The sequence below is a fragment of the Eleutherodactylus coqui genome, chromosome 7 (genome assembly GCF_035609145.1).
Source record: "Eleutherodactylus coqui strain aEleCoq1 chromosome 7, aEleCoq1.hap1, whole genome shotgun sequence".
Lineage (NCBI taxonomy): Eukaryota > Metazoa > Chordata > Amphibia > Anura > Eleutherodactylidae > Eleutherodactylus > Eleutherodactylus coqui.
The window spans coordinates 133,079,208-133,095,689 of record NC_089843.1 but is presented as its reverse complement, the minus strand read 5'-3'; the positions used below and the strand labels follow the sequence as shown (position 1 = coordinate 133,095,689).

The window sequence follows — 16,482 nt, the reverse complement described above, 5'->3', positions numbered from 1 at the left end:
ATGCTCGTTCCGGTTTGTCTTGCCGTGTAAAAGGGCCTTACTCTTAGGATCTGGTGACGGATCAATATCACTTTATTTGTATTTAATTATCCTACAGCCCTCAGTATATTTCATCAGTAAGTGACTTATTAGGGTATGAGCACATGGTCGGAATTTTCTGTGGATTTGACATGAAATCCACATCCAATCTGCTGTATGACCCACTGATCTGAACGTGAATCCACCCTGTAGTGAGAACTCACTGACGGAAGTTTTGAGACAGAATCCACTATGAAAAAATCCCATGTGGATTCCGCCATGTGAACACACCCTTATGTGCACTTACACGTGGTTTATGTTTTCAGGTAGGTCTGTCTCTCTCTTCCTCAAATATTATCACACATCCCTAAAACATTTAGTGACCAGAAGAAAACAATGTGTTTTTTCCAATGACTTAATAGAAGTGAGGCAGCAGTATTACTGCGGCGTCTGTAAAGGTATGGGGGCGACAGGACATTGGGCAATACCATTCCTTAAATAACTACAACCATACAGAACATTAAGGAAAATACTGGAACTTCTTTTTGGGTTTTAGACTCTGCCATTTATTACATAATGAATTGACCATTTTAGCATTAAAATAATGTGACATTTTAACCCCTTAAGGACGCGGCCTATCTTGGACTTAAGGACACAACGATTTTTGGCGATTTTCATCTCCATTTTTCAAAAGCCGTAACTTTTTTAATTTTTTTTGTCGACACGGCCGTATAAGGGCTTGTCTTTTACGTGGCGAATTGTTATTTTTATTGGTGCCGTTTTGGGCTACATAGACTATATTATAAACTTTTTTTTAATTTTTTTTTTATGGCACTTGGAGAAAACACATCAATTCTGCATTTGATTTTTACAGCGTTAATCGTGCAGCATAAATGACGCAATACATTTTTTTTCTGTGGGTCTGTATGATTACAATGATACCAAAATTCTTTTTTAGGTTTTTCCACTTTTCCGCAATAAAACCTTTTTTTTTCTTCTAAATCTCTGCATTTAAAATCCTATAACATTTTTATTTTACCATGGACAGAGCTCTGTGAGGGCTTATTTTTTGCAAGACGAGCTGCAGATTTTATTGGTAGCATACATATGGCTTTTTTGATCACTTTTATTGCGCATTTTGGGAGGCAAAATGAAAAAAATTAAGCATTTTGACTCAGTTTTTATTTACGCTTTTTGCCGTGCAGGATAAAAAGTGTGTTCAATTTATTGGACGCGTTGTTACGGATTAAAATCCCAAATATATAGGATTTTAATTTTTTAAACTTTTTTTTTCTTTTTATGCTAATATGGGAAAAAGCACAAAAAAGGGATTTGTTTGTTTTTTGTTTTTTTTGTTTTCATTTTTCTTTTATGTTATTTTTATCCTCTTCTTTTTTTTTTTTCTTACACTTTTTATGTCCCTGTAGGGGACTTGTACAATAGCACCTATGATTGCTATGATAAGGCATTGCAGGACTTCTGTCTTGCAATGCCTTATCGCTTGTATTAACGATCATGGGCAACGGCAATGCAGGATGCCTGTAGCTGGTGCCCTGTTGCCATGGCAACCCACCCCTGCTCCCCGCAATTACAACTAGGGGTCCGTTGACATCACAGAGGGACCATGCTCCCTCTGTGAACCCTTTACATGCCGCGATCTACATAGATGGTGTCAGGGAAGGGGTTACCTACGGGGGTCACGATTCACCTCCGCTGTTGCAGAGGGAGGCCAGCTATGGGTGACGGCCGTCTCCAGCTGCCAGATGGCGAGAGATCTCTTCTGCTCTCCTGGTATCCCCAGGGCGTAACTGTACATCCTGTTGCACTAAGTACAAAGTCCTTCAAAGTCCAGCCATAAAATATTAATGTATCTCTGGAACAGATCGATGTAAAATCCTATTAACCCGGTGTTTATATTATATATTCTTTAGCACGCACACTGAAGTTCGGCAGGCAGACTGGAGGTGATGACGATGATGACGGTGCTTCTGGCTACGAGCAATACTGGAAGAACCTTGCTTCTGGTGGTTCAAACATAAACTATGATGACGAGGAAGATGATGAAGAGGAGGATGAAGATGATGAGGAATGTGATGAGGAAGGCGATAGGGACTCTGACACAGAGGCTGCTGAACCATTCAGTCACTTGAATTTAGGCAGGACATATGCCAGTGGCTATGCCCACTATGAAGAGTCTCAGGAGTGAATTATACGCAGGTTGCAGAAGCATTTTTGAGCAATGACAGGGTGATATTTGAGGTTTCCGGTTCTCGTTGCCGTAACAAAGAATATATAGGGTTTATTTAATGTTCCAGGGCAGTATGGTCAAATTATCTTAGGCAGAGAAAATTCAGTGCAAACAGTGTGAGGTGCCATATTAGTTTCATGGTGGTTTTTAATATTTTGTATTCTCATCAAGATATCGGTGCAACCAAGCTGTCGGGTTAGTACGAGCACCGTGACCATAGTGCTGTCGGGCTAGTACGAGCACCGTGACCATGGTGCTGTCGGGCTACTACGGGCACCGTGACCATAGTGCTGTCGGGCTAGTACGGGCACCGTGACCATAGTGCTGTTGGGCTAGTACGGGCACCGTGACCATAGTGCTGTTGGGCTAGTACGGGCACCGTGACCATAGTGCTGTCGGGCTAGTACGGGCACCGTGACCATAGTGCTGTCGGGCTAGTACGGGCACCGTGACCATAGTGCTGTCGGGCTAGTACGGGCACCGTGACCATAGTGCTGTCGGGCTAGTACGGGCACCGTGACCATAGTGCTGTCGGGCTAGTACGGGCACCGTGACCATAGTGCTGTCGGGCTAGTACGGGCACCGTGACCATAGTGCTGTCGGGCTAGTACGGGCACCGTGACCATAGTGCTGTCGGGCTAGTACGGGCACCGTGACCATAGTGCTGTCGGGCTAGTACGGGCACCGTGACCATAGTGCTGTCGGGCTAGTACGGGCACCGTGACCATAGTGCTGTCGGGCTAGTACGGGCACCGTGACCATAGTGCTGTCGGGCTAGTACGGGCACCGTGACCATAGTGCTGTCGGGCTAGTACGGGCACCGTGACCATAGTGCTGTCGGGCTAGTACGGGCACCGTGACCATAGTGCTGTCGGGCTAGTACGGGCACCGTGACCATAGTGCTGTCGGGCTAGTACGGGCACCGTGACCATAGTGCTGTCGGGCTAGTACGGGCACCGTGACCATAGTGCTGTCGGGCTAGTAGGGGCACCGTGACCATAGTGCTGTCGGGCTAGTACGGGCACCGTGACCATAGTGCTGTCGGGCTAGTACGGGCACCGTGACCATAGTGCTGTCGGGCTAGTACGGGCACCGTGACCATAGTGCTGTCGGGCTAGTACGGGCACCGTGACCATAGTGCTGTCGGGCTAGTACGGGCACCGTGACCATAGTGCTGTCGGGCTAGTACGGGCACCGTGACCATAGTGCTGTCGGGCTAGTACGGGCACCGTGACCATAGTGCTGTCGGGCTAGTACGGGCACCGTGACCATAGTGCTGTCGGGCTAGTACGGGCACCGTGACCATAGTGCTGTCGGGCTAGTACGGGCACCGTGACCATAGTGCTGCTCGGTTAACTTGCTCAGTCAAAAAAAATTGCTATGAAAGTGCATTGCGTAATTTATGGTGTTATCATCCATGTATTAAAATACAATTGAGACCAAATGATTTTGCATTTCTCATTTTTCTGACGAAACTGAACTTTGACTTGAGCTTGCCAACGCTGTAGTATTTGGTTTATTTTAGATGAGCATGCTTAGTGATTGTTGTTTTACAGGGAATTGATATAATATAGGTCATTTTTATGAGAATTTCTGAGCTGCAGTATGAAGACTGTATGAATCACTTGGACACCGCAGAGCGTAAGTAGAGGTGTATTTTATTATAGCTGAGGGTGCTTCTTAAGGGCTTAGTCAGACGGGTGTTTTTATGTGCGCCAAAAACGCATGCCTAAAAAAAGCTGCGTGACTGACGGGGGCGTCACGCAGAAAAAAAAAACCTCACTTGGCTGCGTTTTTGCGCACATGAAGTGCACTGCCCACTATCCCCTGCTGCAGCTGTCACAGCTGCAGCAGGGGATTCCTTGGATGTAAAACCCCTGGATGCTGTCACATCCAGGGGTTTCACCTTTGGTCAGTGGGGGCAGCGGTGCTTTGCGACCCCATTGACATACAGAGAACATTGCGATCCTCTGCCACAGCTGTGGCAGAAGATTTCTTCGTCTCCGCTGGCAGTCCCCTTATCAATGAACACTGTGATAGCATTGTCACAGTGTCCAGTGACAATGGAACTCGATGCGGAGATGAAGAAATCCTCTTGTCACAGCTGTAGCAGAGGAGCGCGATGTTCTCCCATTGATTTCAATTGAGACGGCGCTACAGCAGGCTCCATTGCAAGCAATGGGCTGCCGTCAAGTCTTGCAGTGATTTTCTGGGAAGGGCTTAAAATATAAGCCCTTCCCTGAAAATAATTCGTAAAATGTGTAAAAAAAAATAAAAACAAATATATACTCACCACTCTGCTGGGGCTCAGGCGCATCCAGCCAGGTCTTCTCCCTGCACTATTTTGAAGTGCTTTCAGCAGGCGGGGATTTAGAATCACCGCCTGCTGAAAGGGCTGCCTCTGATTGGCTGAGCACTGTGACCAATCAGAGCCAGCTCTTAGCTATTGAATGACAGCTGAGAGCTGCCTGTGATTGGTCCCTGTGCTCAGCCAATCGGAGGCAGCACTCACCCATTCATTAAATTCAATCAATGACTTTTCCACCTTCCCTGTGTTGTACAAACATGAAATTTGGCAGGAACATTTTTTAGGTCCTAAATAGGAAAAGTAAAGGAGCCACAACTCAATTTTTCAATGCTAATTGCAAAAGCAACTGCACCTGTGTGTAATGTAACTTCCAGGTGTCGTACAAGCGTGAAATTTGGCGCGAGCATTCTTTAATTTCTAAATGAGGAGAATGCGAGGCGTGGCACATTCTGCAGAGGGACATCAGTACATGCAGCCTGAGGAGAATCTAAACCTCCTCTATATGTATTTATATTTTAATCCTCGGTTCAAGAGCCACTTGTTTTAAATTTTGTTTTCATTTATTATGTAATGAGCCAGAGTATATATAAGTTGGCTAGTATTACCTTGTTTAGCCAATCCTTTCTATTTTAGAATTTATGAAATCCGCCTAGTCAGATGGGTCATGTAATCTTATTTTGACCACCTGGGAATTATTTGTCACTCTGTGACTCCCGCAGAGAACAATCACAGTCACCAAAACTTCCAGTATGATGAAATTATGTGGAGTGTACCACACATGCTCTTCACAAGGGGACAGAAACTTCTATTGCAGTTACTCCTGATGATTACACAGTTACAATGAAGAAGATGACAGTTCAGCATTCTGACTGTATTTTTCTAACATGGGGTAAGTTGGCCTGTGCCTCATTGTTTTTTGTTTTGTTTTTTTGCCTTCCTCTGGATCAACAAGGGTGGAAACAGGCTGAACTAGCCTGTGATGTCCCATAAGCCTGCAGCTGCAGCCAATGAGAGTTCTCAGCGATAATTGCTAGGCATTGTCATTGGCTGCAGCTGCTTATTAGCGGCTGGCTCAGGCTGATTGCGGCCTCTTAAGATAACGTCAGCACGGAGACTGCAGCCAGTGATGTGGGACAAGCATGGAGGAGGAGTATCAGCTGTTTTGTTATTTTACACCGTGGGTAACGCTTTAGGTTGCCCTTTTCATAATTCGACAACCTCTTTAAGTTGAAGTATTTTGGATATATAATTCAAGCACAAAGCCATGCACTCTCCATAGACAAACTCTGGTAGTAATATTTGCCATGCTGAAGAGCTCAGTGACTTTGTTATAGGATTGCCACAAGTCAATATGTGAAATTTCTTATCTGCTAAATGAGCTGTGCTATTACTGCTAAATAGAAGCATCTAGAAGTAACGATAGCTCAATCCACTGAGCAGTAGACCACACAATCTCATGGAGTGGGCACACTGCTACAAGCTCATGTTGATCTGGGTCTTGGAGTCAAGTAGGAACTTTCAAACGTTGATCCAGGGATTATTCTGACTGCCATTATGGAGCCGGGAAGAAGTTGGTTTTTTTTCCCCCAAATGGGCTAAATTGGCTTCTTCCTCATTGGAGTTTTTTTTTTGCCTTCCTCTGGATCAACAAGGGAAGGGGGGGCAGGCTGAACTAGATGGACATAGGCTGAAAGTAGACGAACATATTATGTTAGGGAGTGTTGTAGTGTCTGGCTTGTAAATATTGCTTGTCCAAAGTTTCAAACTGCCTCTGAACATGATGACAGCATCAGGAGATTCATACAATGGGTTTTCATAGTCGATCCGATGATGCAATGCTAAGTTCCACTAGAGTATTGTGAGGAATGCTGCACTTTAGAGCACTGGAAATTGATTGATTTTGAAGTGATGAATCACATTTTTCTGTCTGGCCGTCTGATGGGCGAATGTGGGTTTAACAAATGCCTTGAGAATCCTACTGACCAGAATGCATAATGCCTACTATAAAATTGAGTAAAGAATGGATGGCGCTCTTTTACTGGTTTTAGGCTACATCTCTTGGATATTTCTTGTAATTAGTAATATTAATGCTATGGTATGCAAAGTTATTTTACACAGTTTGTCACTTTCAACTTTTTGGCAACATTTGAAAGTGGAAGAATGTATCAAGTGGGGTGCGACAAGGCTCTGTCCTGGGCCCAGTGTTGTTCAACATTCTTATAAATGATCTGGAGGAGGGAATTGATGGGAAACTGATCAAAGTTGCCTACGACAGAAAGCTAGATAGGATAGCTGACAACAGGGAAGATAGAGTGTTCCAAAAGATCTAGAAAGGCTTGCACAGTGGGCAGCGACTAACAGCTTGGTATTTAACAAGGAGAAATGCTACGTACTATATCTGGGCAAGAAAAATGAAAAAAAAGCACATACAGAATGGAAGGAATTGGGCTAAGCAGCAGCACATGTAAAAAAGACTTGGGTATACTAATAGATCATAGACTGAACATGAGTCAACAATGTGATGCAACAGCCAAAAAGGCAAACACAATTCTGGGATGTATTAAGAGAAGTCTAGATCACGTGAGGTAATTCTCCCCCTGTACTCTTCCTTAGTCAGACCTCATCTGGAATATTGTGTCCAGTTCTGGGCACCCCACTTTTAAAAAAAAAAAAAAAAAAGACATCGACAAACTGGAGCAAATTGAGAGAAGAGTTTCCAAGATGGTGACCAATCTGCAAATCATGCCCTATGAGGAACCGTTAAAGGTGAAACAGGTTACCACGGGAGGTGGTGAGTTCTCCTTCAGTGGAAGTGTTAAAACAAAGGCTGGACAGAGGGATGAATTAGTGAATCCTGCACTGAGCAGGGGGTTGGACCAGATGACCCTGGACGTCCCTTCCAACTCTACCATTCTATGATTCTAGATGAACATTGTCTCCTTTCAGCCTAACATACTATGTTCTAGTCTTTAGTTTGCAAGCAGGGATAATAATGTGCTGACGCATCATGGAATTAAGTAGCGCATCATAGAGGATTAGAAAAAAGGGAGAAATCTAAAAATCAAGATCGTGCCTAATAAGTATCGCACAAGGGGCTGCACTGCATGAAAGAAAGTACAATGTCAGGTTAGCGGTGCAGTGATGGAAAATGTGTCACTGGAGTGGCCTTACTGAATAACATTTTTTTTTTTTTTACGAATAGTAAATTTTATATTCTACTTTTGTGTTGTGTGATAACCCAAAGGATCTCCTCTTGCTGCCCAAATGCAGGAGTTTTTTTGAATACTAAAAGATTCTCATCACATTACAAGAAAAAAAATTAAAGGGGTTGTCCCGTGACAGCAAGTGGGGTCATACACTTCTGTATGGCCATATTAATGCACTTTGTAATATACATTGTGCATTAAATATTGGCCATACAGAAGTTATACACTTACCCCCTCCGGCGCTGGCGTCCCCGTCTCCATGGCGACGACTGAAGCCTTCTTCTCTGGTCGCCGCAACAGTCGGCGCTTGCGCAGATAAGAATCCTCTGCTGGCTGTGTCCGGGCTCACGAGCGGCGTCCTGGCTCCTCCCTCTTCTCGGCATCATCGTAGCTCCGCCTCCATCACGTGGTGCAGATCAGCCAATGAGGTGGCTGTAATCGGCAGTGAAACGCAAGACTGGAGAAGAAATCCACGGTGCACCATGGGAGAAAACAGCAGTGCACCTTGGGAAAGGACCGGCGGCCATCTTGAAAGAAGAATTTTTATAAGTTCACGAAACGAGCTAATGGTGAGTAGAAACGCTCTTTAAAAACGCTTTCCACGGGTAGTGTAGTATGTTTGCTTTAGAAGGGGGACTGGGAAGAGAAAAAATTTACATTTCTGCCGCGGGACAACCCCTTTAATAAATGCTGTCCGTGAAACAGGACTTTGAAACTGTACAGTAACTTCCAGGAGTCAATTAAAAGGAACCAAAGCTCTTGAGTTTTGCCATAATCTGTCTCTTTGAGTGGCTTTAGCTTTAGTCTCGCTGTCTGGGTTGAGGCTACTGCCTTTGAGCTGTAGTATGTTTTTTTTAATTTGCAGGCAGCTTGGAATTGCTTTACAAACAACGTAGGCTTCTATGTAAGGCTGCCTTCACATTGGCCAGTGTGATATGGGGCCATGAATATCGCCCCCCCATATCGTACTCCCCACCATGTCAAAGCTCCGTAGATGCAAGGCGAGGCAGAATGGAATACCCCGCAGCGGCTGTCTGTCGCGGCAGAGGATTTTGGAGTTCTCCCATTGCTTTCAATTGGGCCAGCACTGGGAGATCTAACACCTAGATAGGTCATGCTGCTATACGTTTCCCGCATAGTATCACTTCACGGTGCCATGCAGAAAAACCTCACTAATGTATATGAATCCCTTCAGAGGAATGGGGTTCATATTTGCGCATCTCGCAACGCCCTAATCTTGCACGATTTTCGCGCCAGTGTGAAGGCAGCCTTAATGATTTGTGTCTTGTTTGTTGTATTGGCCCAGTTTTTATTTTTCTTAATAAAGGTCAAGTTTTGGGTATTTCCCCAGTGTTTTTTTTTCCACGCTTTAATCCTAGCAGCACATGCCAGCTTCATGCAGCGAGGAGTCTTTTGATATTCATGAGCGTGAATTCGCCACCCTCACCTGCGTGCCTTTGACAAATTTCTTCCTATGTATATAGTAATAGGGAGAGAACTGTCAATTGTTGCAGGGGGGGTGGATTTTAGAGTCAGCAGTTTATGATTATCACCCAACTTCTGTCTGTGTGAAGCTGACTGCACGCTGCTTGGATTAAAGTGTGTGTTTCACCTAACCACTCATTAGTCATAAATAACACACATTGGTTAAGACAGCAAGCCTGTTGCTATTGCATGCAGAGGGCAGCATGAAGTAACTGACAGGTTCACTTTCATTATAAAGTGTTAGAACTACAAGATAATAAAGAGAAAATGCACTGTGCAGCTTTATGTAAGGGACATTAATACACACTGTTGACAAAAGTAATGGGACGCCCACCAATCGTGTGCTGTTAGGCGAAGGGGATACGTACATTGCATGTGTATTTGGTATAAAGGAGAATATCATATAGGCGCCAGAACCATCCATCGGGTCTGGATCTCAATCCCATGGAGCATCTTTGGGATGACCTACAGCCCCGTATCCATACCAGCCCAGCATAGCTATCATTCCCCACATCACTATCTGTAGCAGTCTGCAAGAGATTTGTGGAAGGAGTTGCCTCTATTAGATTTTGGTGCAAAGCATGCCTAGGAAGGTTACTGCAGTCATTGAGGCCAAAGGTGGCCCAACACTGTACTGAATAATGTGAATAAAATAGAATTTTATGTATTGTGTGCCAGAAACTGGTGTAAATTTTAACAGAAATCTACTCCAGGTCCTAGTTGATGTAGATTTCTGTGTTGGCATACAGAGGAGCTGAGATGTGCCTACTAAAGGGAGAGGCATGTGCTTCTTCATATATTAGTCGGTGTACAATGCGCCTAAGATCGGCAGTCTTAGTAAATTCCCCAATAGGGTTTATAACAGTGGTGCTCACTCCTTTTCAAGTGTGCCTCTTGACTTAGATCATATTTACACAAATCAGACAACGGGTCAGCATACACAAAGCAATCACCAAGTTATATCAGACTTACTGTAATCTCACTGTTTATAGAGTAGCTCTTCCTTGACCATTTGTGCAGTGAGAAGTTACTGAGTTTTCCACAGATGCAGAATTTTGGGCAATGCAACAAACTAAGGAGGACACTTAGTCCTGCATAGATCCCTTTAGCTGGGACACTTGTGTCTGTGCAAGAAGGTAAGCACTAGAGATGAGCGAGTATACTCGCTAAGGCTAACTACTCGAGCGAGTAGTGCCTTAGCCGATTATCCTCCCGCTAGTCTGTAAAGATTTGGCTGCCGGCGCAGCTGACAGGTGAGTTGCGGCGGTGAGCGGGGAGCGGGGGGGGGGGGGGAGAGAGGGAGAGAAAGAGATCTCCCCTCCGTTCCTCCCTGTGCTCCCCGCCCCCCGCCGGCCCCCGAATCTTTAGAGACGAGCGGGAGGATACTCGGCTAAGGCACTACTCGCTCATCTCTAGTAAGCACTCCTGTCGGCTGATCGTTGGACACCAGTGGTCTATAGTCGCCATATTGGATATTTAGTATGTGAGTTTTGATCTAACAATTTGTTAATTTGTGTAACATGACAAAGTATTGCACAAAGTCCAGTTGTAGCACATCTTGTAAAATATATTCTATTTCCAAAGCACCACAGTCCTCAGATTACCATTGACAGCCCTAAACTTGACATTCCTGTTGGCAGCCTGCAAGATTTTCATTGTGGTTAAATGTAAACAGTCTTGTAGAAATCGAGCTGATGGCTAGATAATGGAGTTTAATCAAAGGGCACGGCTTACTAAGGGAATGGCTGGAACGTAAATGGGAATTCTTTTATATATTTTACAGTTTCGATTTCAACATGAGACCAGCTATAATCCAGGGACCTAAGGACAGGATGGGAGGAATTTCTGGGATATTTTTTTCTATGTTCTTTCTATTATATTTAGCATTCCTTTAACACATTTTAGACTGACAGTGGCTTCTATTGTTGGGGCAATCTGCTTAGAACTCCTCAGCGCTACCAAGGATTTCACATATAGAAGGCGGAAAAGCTTTTTCCCCCCCCTCATACTGCAAAGTCTACAAGCAAAAGCAGTACAATAAATATTAGTGTCAACACTAATATATATATATGTATGTGTGTGTGTGTATGTGTATATATGTGTATATATATATATATATATATATATATATGTATGTATATATATGTGTGTATATATATATATATATATATATATATATATATATAAAAAAGAACCTCAAATTCAGTGTTTAATTAATTGCTTACTTTATCCTTCTACTTGTTGGGTCTCCACTGCCAAAACTTTGGGACACACTGTTGAGGGGAGATAAGTTGCTGAGGTGGGAATACCCCTTTGAAGCAAATCTGGTAGCTGAACACTCATTTAAGCACTGCATACTATAGGAACAGGTCTGCTCTAGTTATGAGTCCAAGCAACCAAAAATATTGTGCCTTTTGGCTAATAGAGCCTAACCAAGGGTAAAGTGGATTCATAATTATGAGACTGTTTGCAACATACTTGCTGTGCGCCAGAGAGGCTCGAGTGCAACTTGAATCTGACACCAGACGGACACTTGTATATGTGCTGTCTGATATACGAACGGCCCGCACACTGACATGTATTTTCAGGTCTTAATTCTCGTCCGTGATCCAGACAAGAATGGAACATCCGATTTAGTTTTCTTTTTTTTCATGTGGACCGTAAGTCTGCGTCCAAAAACGCTAATGTGTATAGCCCCTAAGGCTATAATGGGTCCGTGTGCTGTCCATGAATTAACTTGGGCAGCACACAGACCCAAATGCACTAGTGTGCTGGAGGCCAGCAGTAAGGCTGCTTGTATGCTTTGTTGAGGTCTATTAGCTAATATCGTAGATCTGTCCCTGTAAAATACGGACTGTAAATATGGCAGCATGTTTAAGGGATCCGCTTCTAAAGGGCCTCTACAGAGATTTTCTTTTTAATTCATTCACTATGTAGCTATGCCTCAGTATATATGTTGGCCAGTGTTACCTTGGTTCATTATTTCCTTCTGTCTGAAACTTCCAGCATCTTTTTCCTTAGATGGTCACGTGATTCGACCAGCTCAGATTTACTTATGGTTATGGATTCTAGCCAGATAAAATGGTAGGCAGTAGGCTACATTTTTGGAACTCTATCTGAAAAAAAGAGAGTTCTAACTGCTCTACAGTATAAGAAACCAGCATAAAATGTTGGACCAACTTTGTATTAAATGGTAGCAGATGTTCACTCTAAAACCAATGTAGAAGGCTGGTGTACATATTTTAATTTGATGCTTTACATCATGGGTTAGACTCAAGGCCTGCAGGCTGATTCTGGCTCACCATCTATTTTACATGGCCTGTGAGGTCTGCATGCAGAAGGACTGGCTATCCACAGTCACCAGAGAACACAGCCAGCACTTGGCAGAGTGGGGCAATGCCAGTAAAGGGAACTGGTGCCATCTTGGATTCTGAGCTCTGGCGTGTATCTCCACACCGTTCTGTTCAGCAGCTCACAGGTGGTGACACAGCTCTGCCAGCTCAACCCAGGCACCCTAGCCACCCTCCAAAGTAGGAAGCTCAGTGCTAAAGAGGTGTAAGGAGAGAAACCCCATCATAGTGCACAGAGCTCCATAGCCATGTTAAATAATTACATCTAGTGCACATTCACAGACCGTTTCTGTGTGTTATTTGGAACTTCTTGTGTTGTTTTGCTTGTGTATTCACAGTGTTTTTCACATGTGCAACCCCCCCCCACCATAAAATGGCTCCATAGATTTCTCCTGCCATCACATGTAGTGAATAAACATGTATCATGCGTCTTCACTGCATGTTTACGCGATCCCATTGACTTTCCAGTCCGTAATATGGACAAAAACATCCCATGTTGCGTTTTTTTTTGTTTTTTTTTACATGCGTAAATCGCTTCTCTGAATACCTTAAAAACAATGGGAATTAGGCTGTCCGTATTATGCACATCATACAGAGAACAAATACGCCTGTGTGAATGAGCCCATATAAACAGCCCTTTGAAGGCAGCCATAACGCTGAAGTGGCCTTCGGTGAAAACTAGTTCGACACCCCTGCTTTACATGATTAAAAGTGATTGAATTATAAAAAGTATCTTTTAAGCCATAAGAACTATAAACCATAAGTGAGAGTACCGGAAGCTGAAGGTATGTCTGTCAAACCAATGCAAATCAGAAAGCTTCCAACTTCATGAAACCTGGGAAGATTGAAGATGTAGTTTGCAGCCTGTCAACAATTCAATATTTCAATCTTCATTCAAAAGTATATAGAGACAGTGATACTGAAGTAAAACACTTACTTTACAGGCTTTTAGCTTCTAATAAGAAAATTCACTGTTCTGTGGTCTACCAGGACTTATTTCAATAGAGTGCATTGACTAGTGGCATCTGCTGCTCGTCAAATGCTCTTCTGGTGAGACTAAGATGGACCTGTTTGATGTGCGTCTGAATGAATTCTGTTGAAATATATTGAAAAGACTTTCTATGAGTCAATAAAATTAGGCTTTGAATGACGAACGCTTGATGGTGACGAGCCGTTAAACAATTGCATATAAGTTACTTTAAATGTAATTGTCCCTTCCTTTGAGCACACAGTCTTCTAGAGGTGCTAATCCTCACTACTACTGACACCATTAGAGAGAGGTTGTATAAATTAGACAGAAGGTTTGCCCTTCAGGAAGAACTTCATGGTAAGAAAACATTTTACCCGTTGACACTTGCCCAAACACTGGCATTTCTGAAACAAAAGTTCTTAGAACAGACGGAGCAAAGATCGAGTTAAACTATTGGCCGCAGACCATAACAATTGATGGAATGTCAGCACACGATATGATAACTGGAAAGCATGATGGTGGAAATGTTATAGTTTAGAGCTGCTTTGCTGCATTGTGGATGCTACCTTGGTATCTCATTGCCATGAATCCACTATTCATCTTACCTTGCACCAGCGGGTGCTTGAGGATAATATGAGACCATCTATTAGGAGATTGCGGCTCAGCGAAAGATGGACCTTACGCCATGATAAGGACCCTAAACATACCTGTAAATCCACCAAAGTATGGCTGATAATATAAATAGAGGGTTATTGAATGGCAAAGTCAAAATCTACATCCCATCAAGATGGTCTAAGTAGGTTTGAAAGTGCTCTTCATACGAGAAACCCCCTAAAAAACGATACAGCTGAAAGAAATTCTTCCAGTCAATGTCAAAGAGTGGTAGAGAGTTATAAGAAATGCTGTTGGGGATTGGCTGTTCCAAAAGATGCTTACTGCACCTCTCACAGTGAGGAGGAGAATGACTGGAGCAATGCCCAAGCATGCATTATGCCACATCATTCACTCTCTTTGGGACATCTAGAGATAGCCAAGGTACAAGTGAGGGTAATTTCCATCAGCCCCGTGTGATGCAGAGTGCTAAGGCAGCAGAAATGCAGACCTAAGCTCTCGCTTATAACCTGAAGGTTGCGAGTTTAATCCCTGCATAGTTAAGGTAACCGGCTCAAGGTTGACTCAGCCTTCCATCCTTATGAGGTTGATACAATGAGTACCCAGCTTAGTGGGGGGGGGGGGGGGATAATAAATAAATTACTTGAAAGTGCTACGGAATAAGTTGGCACTATACAAGTAACAAGATTTATATTTTATTTTTTTTCATTGAAATTAATGGAATGCCAGCCATGCATGCTCAGCTATCACTCCATTCAATGTGACGTCACTGCAGATGGCAAAAGCATCCCTACAGTGGTGATGGGAGGGAAAAACGGGCCCCTTGCTCAGGACTGGTGTGGGTCTTAGCAGTGAGTCCGCCACTGATCATAAAGTTATTCCCTATCTTGGGATAATTTTGGATTGTGGGATAATCCCTTTAAGATCTACAACTCTATTCTACATCCAGTCCCTGAAGGACTGTTAAAAACCTCAGAGTTGCTACTTTCTAGGAAATGAGGAGTATGAATTTGTGGGCTTCCAGGGGATACTTTAAACAACAAGATACCAAATCTGGCCCACACTGGGTTTTGGGAGTGTAATTGGGTATTATTTTCACTGTCTACCTGGAAAATGACTATTCTTGCTTAAAATGTAATTCTGTAGTATTATGTAATTACATGGTCCTTATGCAACTTCCATTTTCCATTTAAGATTATCAATTCAACCCCCCACTGTTGTTTCAAAAGTGTTTACACTTGTGTTTCATTCTATTGGAGTAACTTAACCCATTTTCATTATGTGTCTTGTGTTGTTTTTTTCTTCTTCTTCTTTCTTAGGATGAATTTCCGCAGCAAGGAGCAGGCACCCAGCTGCTAAATGAATGTCTCAGCTGCAGCTGAAATAAAGTTGTATCCTGCAAACTCCCTTTAGATTAAGGCCATCTGTTATTAGCAGACAAATGGAAATGAAGCCTTCTACACCAGGTGCACAAGGCACCTGCTGGATATAAAATGAGCATTATTTATACTGCCAGGTTACATCTTAAGGGAGCAACTGCACAGTTTTTAAAAGTCAAATATATAGCCCTCAGCAAATAGTTTCTGGTGATTAAAACTCAAACTGGTTTATATGACTGCTAGGTGAAAGTCTAAAACATCTGTTTTAAAGGTTACTTTGCTGGGGTGCCATGGGTCCATGCCGAGCTTTTCGAGAACTAATGTCGGGGTTGAGTATTAATGAAATTTATATTTTGTTTTCATCTGTTTAAGGCCCTAAGGGAAGAACAATCAAGAGTAAAGAAAAGGAATGCGAAACATAAGGGCAGGTTTCCTCCAGTAGTCTTTAGTGATACTTTAGTCTTGTGTACCCACAGAGTGAAGAATGAATGCCCCGAATGTTTAAATAACATCAAGCATTAGTTTGACAGAGGTTATAGTCTCTGAAGGTCAAATTCTCTACTATTCTTTTTCTTAGTGTCTTTGTCAGTGATGTCTCATCAAGTAGATGTTCAGACATCTGAATGTGAATCATCATGTTGGCTTATGTCCTAAGTTGGTTCATAATTTCCCTATCTACAGCAAAAATAAACACACATACTGTTGTAAGTTAAGTTTTTGTGTGGGAAGATTCCCATGCATACAGAGAGTGATATGCAATATTTCTTATGTTTTTTGGTGATGGGTGCTTCTACACTGTGAAGGTGGCTTTACGTTGGACAACTATTGACCGAAAAATTGCTCGAATGAGCTATTTTCAGCGAGTCATCCCATGTAAACCCGGGATGTGACATGGTGCTGAGTGAA

General features: G+C 43.1%; 1 protein-coding gene across 1 annotated transcript in view; it reads left to right on the top strand.

Annotated features, from left to right (window-relative positions):
- The window catches only part of ZNF330 (zinc finger protein 330), a 29,910-nt gene extending 26,200 nt beyond the window's left edge, over window positions 1-3,710 (top strand). The window contains exon 10 of the mRNA XM_066573717.1: window positions 1,950-3,710. Within this exon, the coding sequence (XP_066429814.1) occupies window positions 1,950-2,224 (275 nt within the window). The 3' untranslated portion in view covers window positions 2,225-3,710. The remainder of the gene's footprint in view (window positions 1-1,949) is intronic.
- The last annotated feature ends 12,772 nt before the right edge of the window (window positions 3,711-16,482 follow it).